At 64.4% G+C, this 9,864-nt stretch overlaps 1 protein-coding gene across 1 annotated transcript; it reads left to right on the plus strand.

Annotated features, from left to right (window-relative positions):
* Positions 1–1,340: 1,340 nt before the first annotated feature.
* Positions 1,341–3,489, plus strand: RNF222 (ring finger protein 222). Its single transcript, XM_030962283.1, has 3 exons — positions 1,341–1,484; positions 2,550–2,826; positions 3,097–3,489. The coding sequence occupies exons 2-3, from the start codon at positions 2,560–2,562 to the stop codon at positions 3,487–3,489; spliced, it is 660 nt and encodes a 219-aa protein (XP_030818143.1). The 5' UTR covers positions 1,341–1,484; positions 2,550–2,559.
* The last annotated feature ends 6,375 nt before the right edge of the window (positions 3,490–9,864 follow it).

The raw sequence follows: 9,864 nt of genomic DNA on the forward strand, positions 1-9,864 counted from the left end.
ATTCCCAGGGGGTTTGGTGGCAGCAGCAGCAGGGAGGAAGGGCCAGGGCAGGGCTGAGCCACCACCCCGGTCCCTCTGCAGCCTCTGGTGAGGGAGCAGAGACCAGAGCAGGTTTTGGGGGCACAGGTTTGGGGGCACAGGTTTGGGGTCACAAGGTTTGGGGTCATAGGTTTGGGGTCACAGGGTTTGGGGCCACAGATTTGGGGTCACAGGTTTGGGATCACACGTTTGGGGGCACAGGTTTGGGGTCACACGTTTGGGGTCACACGTTTGGGGGCACAGGTTTGGGGTCACAGGTTTGGGAGCACAGGTTTGGGATCACAGGTTTGGGGGCACAGGTTTGGGGTCACACGTTTGGGGGCACAGGTTTGGGGTCACACGTTTGGGGTCACAGGTTTGGGGTCACAAGGTTTGGGGTCACAGGTTTGGGGTCACAGGTTTGGGGTCACAGGTTTGGGGTCACAGGTTTGGGGGGACAGGTTTGGGGTCACAGGTTTGGGGTCACAGATTTGGGGTCACAGGTTTGGGGTCACAGCCAGCTGTTCCTTGTGTGGACAAGCGTTCACCCCATGGAATGGCAGGGGAAGAGCAGATCCCCTGCTCCCCGGCTGGCGGGGACTGTCCCCCCTGACCCCGGCACCCCGGCCTGCCCTCGGTGCTGCGGCAGCGCTCCCCTGGTGCCGAAGCACATCCGAGAGCACCATCTCCTGGGCACCGCGGAAAGCACCGAGGGCAGCCCGGACGAGGAGCTGGCCTTGTGCATTTTGGGCTGCCCTGGCTAAAGCGGTGTCCTCGTGCTGGGATCCATCCTGAGGAGCAGAATGGACACCCCAGAAGGAAAAAACGCTGATTTTCCCACTCTAATTGAAGCAAAGCAAGCGTGGGGGAAGATGGATTAGCTTGTGGGGGATGAGGGCAGGGTGAGGGATGGGCAGAGGGATGAGAGTCCAGCTCCGGTGCAGAACCCGCTGCAGGATGTGCAGTTCACCCCGCGCTGCAGCCCCAGAGGCTCCCGGCACCCCTTCAGTGCCGGATTCCTTGAGATGACCGACCCCGCAGCATCACACGGGGCTGGCAGGACCGTTCCTCCTGTCCCTGTGCCTGTCGCTGTCCCTGTCCCTGCCCCCGCAGCACCACACGGGGCTGGCAGGACCGTGCCTCCTGTCCCTGTCCCTGTCGCTGTCCCTGCCCCGCGCCTGACGCCAGCTCCTCGCCCACTCCCGGGCCAAGCGGGCCAGCGGAGCCCTTTAAAGGCGAACGGGTTCCTCCGCATTCACTCCGCGGGAGCTGCCCCTGCCTGTCCCTGCCTGTCCCAGCTCGTCCCTGCCCCGTCCCTCCCTGTCCCCGCTCCGGCCTTTGCGCAACGCGCCCTCCTCAGACGCAGCCGGCGCCCGGTGTCCCAGGAGTGTCCCCAAGGTGTCCCGGAGCTGTCCCGGGCCAGCCCCGTGCCTGGGCACAGCCGTGCATGGAGGGCCCCACAGCAGGTAAGGGGATTTTGGGGCACGGGGTGAGGGAGGGGAGCAGCCATCCCTGATCCCTCCTGAGCCAAGGCAGCAGCCTGGGGCTGTTCCATGCTAGGGGGGTTCTGGTGTCCCTGTGGCCGTGGGTGACAGCCCTGCAGGAGGAGGGCAGCCCGGCCAGGGCTGGCAGAACCCACATTGGCTGGGAGGGTGGCCATGGCACAGCCAGGTGTGAGGGAAGGGGAGCAGGCTGGGCAGGGGCTGGAAACGCCACCGGGTCTGGCAAAACCTGCAGCTTGAGGAAGGTCAGGCTCCTGAGCTGGTGTGAGGGCTGAGCTGAGCACATCCCCTCTCCCTTCTCTGCCCGGGGAGAGGCAGGGCAGAGCTTCAGCTCCATCTCTGCTCTGGGGCTGGGCTGGGCTGGGCTGGCTCTGCCTTCCCTCCTCTCTGACTAACCCTGGCACGGGCTTGCTGTGCCCAGCTCCAGCCTGAGCGTGCCCACGGCCTGGGGATGCCATGGCCTGGCCACCAACATGACCTGGCCACCATAGTTTGTGTCTGGAATGGCACAGTGTGAGCCTGGGATGGCACAGTTTGTGTCTGGAATGGCACAGTTTGTGTCTGGGATGGCACAGTTTGTGTCTGGAATTTCTGCCCCAGGCATTCAGCAGGCAGGGCTCTGTGCAGGGCCTCAGCCCCCTGCCCTGGGCTTTGGCAGCCAGGAATTTTTGCCCTGCAGGGCTCTGGAGCTGGGACACTCCATTCATCCCTGCCCAGGGGCTGCACGGGGAAGTTGAACCGTGCTGAGAGTGGCCAGGCCATGGAGGGCACCCATCCCACCTGAGAGTGGCCAGGCCATGGAGGGCACCCATCCCACCCCATGAGGAATTGCCAGGGGATGGGGACAGGACACAGAATGGCTTCAGACGGACCCAGGGCAGGGCTGGATGGGATTTGGGAATTGGGAATTGTTCCCTGGCAGGGTGGGCAGTGCCTGGAGGGCAGGGAGGAGCAGAGCTGAAGGGATGGACAGAATGATCGCCCCCGCCTCCAGAGCCTGATTAACCCCTTGTGCCCCTCCTCGGCCAGCACAGCAAGGATGTCCGAGCCCCCCCCCAGCAAGGAGGCTGCCCCGGCCGAGTGCCCCGTGTGCTACGAGAGGTTCCAGCCCCTGGAGGCCACGCACCGCCGGCTCAGCTGCGGCCACACCTTCTGCCACGACTGCCTGGTGAAGTGCCTGCTGTCGGCCAAGCTGGGCGGCCACGTCCAGAGCAGCATCGTGTGCCCCGTGTGCCGCTTCGTCACCTTCCTCAGCAGGAAGAAGGTTCTGTGGCTGCCCAGGGCCACCGACCCCCGAGTGCTGCAGGTGTCCCTGTCACAGCTGGCCAGGAGCGAGGCCACCAACACCCTGGAGGTGCCACTGTCCCAGCTGGCCAAGAGTGAGCCCCCCAACACCCTGGAGGTGCCACTGTCCCAGCTGGCCAAGAGTGAGCCCCCCAACACCCTGGAGGTGTCCCTGTCCTCATCCTCCCTGTCCCAGCTGGCCAAGAACGAGCCCCCCAACACCCTGGAGGTGTCCCTGTCCCCATCCTCCCTGTCCCAGCTGGCCAGGACCGAGCCCCCCAACACCCTGGAGGTGTCCTTGTCCCCATCCTCCCTGTCCCAGCTGGCCAGGACCGAGCCCCCCAACACGCTGGTGGTCCCCAGCCACTTCGTGCTGCCGGAGCAGAGCCTGGGCCGGGTTCCCCCCGGGGCAGGGCTGGCACGGGAGGCTCACATCTTTGTCATCAGCGATCACGGCGTGCCGCTGCTGGCCGCCCAGCGCTGCGGCTCGGGGCTGCCCGGCGGCGCCGGCGGGGACGCGGCCAGCTCGGGCTCGGTGGCGGGGTCGGGCTCGGGCTCGTCCAGCCCCGCGCTGGGGCTGCAGTGCTGCCAGTCCCCCATGGCCCTGGCCGTGATGCTGGTGCTGACCGTGGCCATGCTGGCCGCCGTGCTGCCCTGGCTGCTGCTCGTCAGGAGGGACTTGTAGCACGGCTGGGACACCGCGGAGCTGTCGCTGGTGCGGGGACACAGCCGGGATGGAGCCTGAGGGGTCCTGGAGAAAGCCTGGATGGAGCTCCTCTCTGAAAGCTGGAGAAAGCCTGGATGGAGCTCCTCTCTGAAAGCTCCTGGAGAAAGGCCGGGATGGAGCTCCTCTCTGAAAGCTCCTGGAGAAAGCCAGGATGGAGCTCCTCTCTGAAAGCTCCTGGAAAGCCCGGGATGGAGCTCCTCTCTGAAAGCTCCTGGACAAAGCCTGGATGGAGTCCTCTAAAGCTCCGGAAAGGTGGAGCTCTCCTGAAAGCTGGAGAAGTGGTGGAGCTCCTCTCTGAAAGCTCCTGGACAAAGCCTGGATGGAGCTCCTCTCTGAAAGCTCCTGGAGAAAGCCCGGGATGGAGCTCCTCTCTGAAAGCTCCTGGAGAAAGCCCGGGATGGAGCTCCTCTCTGAAAGCTCCTGGACAAAGCCTGGATGGAGCTCCTCTCTGAAAGCTCCTGGAGAAAGCCAGGATGGAGCTCCTCTCTGAAAGCTCCTGGAGAAAGCCTGGATGGAGCTCCTCTCTGAAAGCTCCTGGAGAAAGCCCGGGATGGAGCTCCTCTCTGAAAGCTCCTGGACAAAGCCTGGATGGAGCTCCTCTCTGAAAGCTCCTGGAGAAAGCCAGGATGGAGCTCCTCTCTGAAAGCTCCTGGACAAAGCCTGGATGGGCTCCTCTAACAGCTGGAGAAAGCCAGGATGGAGCTCCTCTCTGAAAGCTCCTGGAGAAAGCCAGGATGGAGCTCCTCTCTGAAAGCTCCTGGAGAAAGCCAGGATGGAGCTCCTCTCTGAAAGCTCCTGGAGAAAGCCAGGATGGAGCTCCTCTCTGAAAGCTCCTGGACAAAGCCCAGAAGCAGCTCCAGGTGCAGCTCCTCTCTTACCTGACCAGGGACTGAACGGACTCTCAGACCTTCCTGCACACCTCCAGCTGCTCCCAGTGTCACGGCTGGCACTTTCTTTCTCTTCTGGCTAAGTTATGGCAGCCAAAGCCTGCGGTGGCTCCTGCAGGGTGTCTGCAGAGGAGCCTCCTGCAGCCCATGGCAGCACCTGCAGGGTGAGGGCTCCGTGCTGCTCCTGCCCAGCTCAGTGCCCTGGCACCGGGCACAGCCGAGGGCTCTGGGGTCAGGGCTGCCAGGCTGAGGGGCTCTGGGGGTCCCCAGGCTCCCAGGACGTTGGGATCATCGTGATGCAGCCAGCCTGGAGCAGGAACTCACAGCTGGAGGAACCAGAGCCTGCAGCTGCCGGGCACGAGGGCAGGGAAACCAGAGGATGGAGAGAGCAGTGCTGGCCCTGCTGAGCTCCCCTTCCCCTCTGCCAGCCTCCCTGCAGGCCCATGTGGTGGGAGGGGGGCCCAGCTCACCCCACAGGCAGTCCCAGCCGTGCCCTCCCTCTCTGAGCTCCCCAAGGTGTGCCCATCCTCCCGTTGGCACAGCCAGGGGTACCCAGGGCCGGGGGCTGGGGGTAAACCCAAGTTCTGGCCATGACAAGGGGGTGGATTTGGGATCCCACCCTGTGCCAGAGCCCCGTGGCACAGTGACATTTCCTTGTCCCTGTACCCCTGACAGCCAGGGGCTCATTTTCACCTGTGCCAAACGGGCTGGGCACTGCTCAGCCCCCAAATCCTCCTGGCTTTGCCCTCTTTGGTATTGGTGCCACCTGAGGGGACCAAGTGCCAGCTCAAAGGGACAGCAGGGGGGCACAGCTGGGTTTGGGAAGCTCTGAGCCTGCTCTCAGGGGAGGGGGAAGGGCACTGCTGGACACCCCTGCAGGTGCTGGGGCCACTCATGGCACTTGTCCCCAGCCCGGTCTGCACATTCATCACCTTTGTCCTCCTGACCCAGTTCCTGGCCCCATGGGTGCTGCTCTCACTCTGTCACCTGGGAATGTGGGTGACTTCATGGGCACCCCACGTGAGCAGGATTCCCTCACTGTCTCCCCAGGGTGAGCAGGACGTCCCTCACTGTCCCCACAGGGTGAGCAGGACGTCCCTGCCTGTCCCCCACGGGAGGTGGCAGTGGGGCACAGGGCTGGCCCAGCGTTCCCATGCTCCTGAGGGAGGGACAAACACAGCCAGCGGTGCCAGCAGTGCCAGCAGTGCCAGCAGTGCCAGCAGTGCCAGCGGTGCCAGCAGTGCCAGCGGTGCCAGCAGTGCCAGCAGTGCCACCAGGGTGGCTTTGGGACGGGACAGGACTTTTCAGGGTAACAAATGAGGATGATGTGGGGCTGGGGATGGGGGCAGTGTGGGCCAGGGGAGCTGATGCTGTCCCCTGCCACCCCTGGGCTCAGCCCTGGGGACACTGCCCTGCTGCCTGCTGCTCCCTGTGAGGTTCCTGCGCTGCCCCAGCCCTGTCCCAGTGTCCCCACCCAAACCTGGGGTGCCATGACCCCGACCCCATGGGAGAAGTGCCTGAGACACCGCACTGGAATGGAAATGCTGTTTCATAAGAAATGGTGACCTGGTGCTGACGTGTGCCTGCCTCGTTATTGAACAGAAACCCTGTCATTAATGGTGTCTGGGCAACCAGCGCAGGTGCCAGGGCAGCAGCCCCCGTGTGGGAGGTGGCACAGGGTGGCTGCAGCCCTGGAGATGTTTGGGGGAGCAGTGGGGACGGGGAGAGCTGCACTGGGGCACTGGGAGGGGCTGGGAGTGTCTGTGCTGAGCCAGAGGCACAGGCTACACCCAGGGAGGACAGGAGGACCCTGTTTTCCACAGGGTGGCACTGCTTGGCCAGGGATGGCGGGCAGGGCTGGCAGGGGCAGCCCCAGAGCCCCCAGCCCCTGGGTGGGTGAGGGACAGGAGCTGGGCACATCCCGGGAAATGCTGTGCCAGGCATGCAGGGATGGCACCTCCTGTGCCCCTGGCAGCTCCTGAGCTGCACAGTGCTGCCGGGTGCCCGGGGCCACTGTCCCCGTGTCCTCGCTGTCCCCGTGTCCTCGCTGTCCCCATGTCCTTGCTGTCCCTGTGTCCTTGCTGTCCCTGTGTCCTTGCTGTCCCCTCATCCTTGCTGTCCCCACATCCTCACTGTCCCTGTGTCCTCACTGTCCCTGTGTCCTTGCTGTCCCCATGTCCTTGCTGTCCCTGTGTCCTTGCTGTCCCTGTGTCCTTGCTGTCCCCTCATCCTTGCTGTCCCCACATCCTCACTGTCCCCACATCCTCGCTGTCCCCGTGTTCTCGCTGTCCCCAGCCCAGGCCTTGTGTCCCAGTGCTCCCCAGGGCTGTTCCTGCTGTTTGGGGCTGGAATCCCCCTGGGTGTGGGAAGCTGCTCCCAGCCCCTCCTGTGCAGCTGGAAAAGCTGCCCTGCACTGCTGCAGTGCTGCTGGGGCACAGCCAGGCCCTTGGCACCCAGGGACCCTCCAGTGCCACCCCTGGGACACCTCCCACTGCCCCAGGTGCTCCCAGCCTGGCCTTGGGCACTGCCAGGGATCCAGGGGCAGCCCCAGCTGCTCCAGGCACCTGTGCCAGGGCTGCCCACCCTGCCAGGGGAGGGTTTCATCCTCACATCTGCCTGATCCCTGCTCCTGGGCAGCCCAGGCTCCCCACACACAGCTCTGCTGGGCACGTCACCTGGAGCTGCTGCAGGTTCCTGGCCACATCCTGGCTGCCCTGGCTGCCCTGGGTGCCCTACTGTGCCTCTGTGCTGCTCCCCAAATGTCCCCTGGGCTCCCAGCCCTCCCTGGGGCTCCCACCAGAGTCCCCTCGGGGCTGAGCTGGCCCAGCCCTGCTCCCTGGATGTGCCACCCCTGCCCCACAGTGACACTGGAGCCCTGGCCCTGCCCAGTGTCCGGGCCTGGTCAGAGCAGCCGGGGGTCACCCAAGGCCGTGACCAGCGTGTGCATGGCCAGGTGACCCGCAGAGCCCATTAGGGCAATTATTGCCTGTCAATGATCGTCAGTTATTGCCTAATGGGGGTGTGGGGAGGGAGCCCGGGCTCTGCTGCCGCTGGGGAGGCCGGGCTGTGCGCACAGATCTCAGCTAATGGCTGCAGGGCCAGGGGCACTCCCTGCAGGCAGAGCCCAGCCTGCTCCCTGGGCTGGGACATCCCCAGGTGTCCCCTGCCACCTCCTGCCCCTCCTCTGCCCACAGCTGGGCTCTGTGCAGCCCCAGCTGTGCCCCAGCTGTGCCCTGCTCCTCCTGGGCTCGTCTCAGCTGGGCTGTGGCTGCTCCATCACGCTCCCGGCAGGTGCCAGCGTGTGCCACTGCCCTGCCCTCCCCCAGCCCAGCTTGCGGGATGGCAGCAGGCTCCCAGCCCCAGCAAAGGCTGTGTCATGCCTCATTAGCAGCAGGAGGTGGCACTTTGATGGCACAGGATGGCAGGAGTGGGAATTGAGCAGCCCAGGAGTGCAGGCAGGGCTGCAGGATCCATTAGGGAGCGGCCCCAGAGAGCCCCAGCTCCATCAGCCAGGCCTGGACATCAATTATTGAACAGCAGCTCCTGTGAGCTCCTGTGAGCTCCTCTGAGCTCCTGCTGTGCCCTGCAGAGCCAGCTGGGGCTGGAGATGGGCTGGGGATGGGGATGGGCTGGGGATGGGGATGGGATGGGATGGGATGGGATGGGATGGGATGGGATGGGATGGGATGGGATGGGATGGGATGGGATGGGATGGGATGGGATGGGATGGGATGGGATGGGATGGGATGAGATGGGATGGGATGGGATGGGGATGGGGATGGGATGGGGATGGGGGTGGGCTGGGGCTGTGCTGCGCTGTGCTGGGCATCCCAAAATGAGGGATCACGGGGACAGGGGTGGGGCTGGAGCTGTCCCCTGGTGAGGGGCTGATTTCTGTCCCTGTGGCTGTCGGCAGGGGACAAAGCTGAGGTGCACCCCTCGGCCAGGGCTGGAAGGGTTAAACCCCATCTCGGAGCCCATCCCTGCGGCTGGGCTGGGCTGGAACCAGCCGGGGCCGGGGCTGGGACGGGGCACCCCCTGCTCGGGGGTGGGGGACACACAGGAGGGGCTGGGAGAACCTGTTCCTCCAGGATGTGCAGATCCTGCTCGTCCCCCACCCCACAGCTGGCTGAGGGGCAGCAGGAGGAGTTTGGGGTCCCCTGCCAGGTCAGGGGGTCCCTCTGCACCTTCGGGAAAAGACAACTCTGGGGGCAGCAGGGGCAGCCCTGTTTGCCCACGTTAGGAAAATCAATCCACAAACACCAGAGGTTTAATCCTCTCCTGGCCTGGCAGCTCTGTCAGCTCCAGCAGCTCTCAGCACTGAGGTCTCTGAGGGTTCCTGGACCTTGGGTGAGCTGACCTGGCCCCTCCAGAGCTGCATTTTGCTCAGGGAATCCTCTGCCCTGCTGGCTTTGCTGTCTGGCTCTCCCATCCCTGCCCAGAGCAGGTCCCAGCCCGGGCACTGGGCTGCACTGGGGCAGGGTGGGCAGCTGGGAGCCCTGCTGGGCCATCCCACCCCTGCAGGAAGGGTGGCAGAGCCGTCAGCCCGTCCCTGTGGCTCTGTGGCCTGCTCAGGACAGGGGGATGAGGCTCTGCTGCCACCAGGCTGGGCCAGCAGCGGGCAGGGGGTGAGTGCAGGCTGATGGAGAGGGGGCAAAAGGGGTCTCCATCCGCCAGGGGGTGTCCATCCTTTCGGGGGTGTCCATTCTGCACAACCTGTCCATCCTTCAGGGTCCGTCCGTCCCTCTGGGTCTGTCCATCCTCCAGACAATGTCCAGTGTCCATCCTTCAGACAATGTCCAGTGTCCATCCTTCAGACAATGTCCATCCCTCAGGGGCTGTCCTGAGTGGCTGTGCCAGCGTCCCCAGCCCAGCAGAGTGGCACAGCTCCTTCTGTGCTGGCTGTGCAGGAGCAGCACAGCAGAGCCCTTGTGTGGGGCTGCTCCTCTTCCTCTGCTCCCTCCTGGCATCCACCCCTGCCCTTTCCTCTCTCCCTACAAACAGAATGAAAGGAGATGGGAATGCCTTCAAAAATCCTGATAAGAACCAAGAAACTGAAGTTCTTCTCAATAAAGAGGTGTGGAATCAAACCTGTGGGACTCAGGGCTCCCTGTCCCAGCAGACAGTGCCCCAGCACACTCTGGGGTGCCAAGGGGATGCCCAGGGATACTCAGGATCAGCCCAGCTCCAGCTGTGAGTGAGGCTGGAGACATTTGGACCAACAGGAGGATTTTCCCTCCCTGGGAGGTTCAGACTCGTGAGCAATCCCTGGCACTGCTGATGCTGCCCCTGGTCCCTGTCCTGGCGCCCAGTGAGGGATCCATGGCAGAGAGGAAGGAGCCCAGAGAGCTGAGGGCAGGTCCAGGCCGCAGGAGGGGACTCCTGGAGCCCCCCCACGGCATTCTGGGGCTGCAGCATCAGCACAGGAGGCGCTGCTGGGTCTCTG

Source organism: Camarhynchus parvulus, chromosome 18, assembly GCF_901933205.1.
Source record: "Camarhynchus parvulus chromosome 18, STF_HiC, whole genome shotgun sequence".
Classification (NCBI taxonomy): domain Eukaryota; kingdom Metazoa; phylum Chordata; class Aves; order Passeriformes; family Thraupidae; genus Camarhynchus; species Camarhynchus parvulus.

What these genes read in the sequence shown, in the direction of transcription:
- RNF222 (XM_030962283.1), top strand. Translation starts at nt 2,560, where the DNA reads ATGTCCGAGCCCCCCCCCAGCAAGGAGGCTGCCCCGGCCGAGTGCCCC. An exon ending in CCGACCCCCGAGTGCTGCAG is followed by an intron (nt 2,827 to 3,096) that starts GTGTCCCTGTCA and finishes AACACCCTGGAG; the next exon opens with GTGTCCTTGTCCCCATCCTC.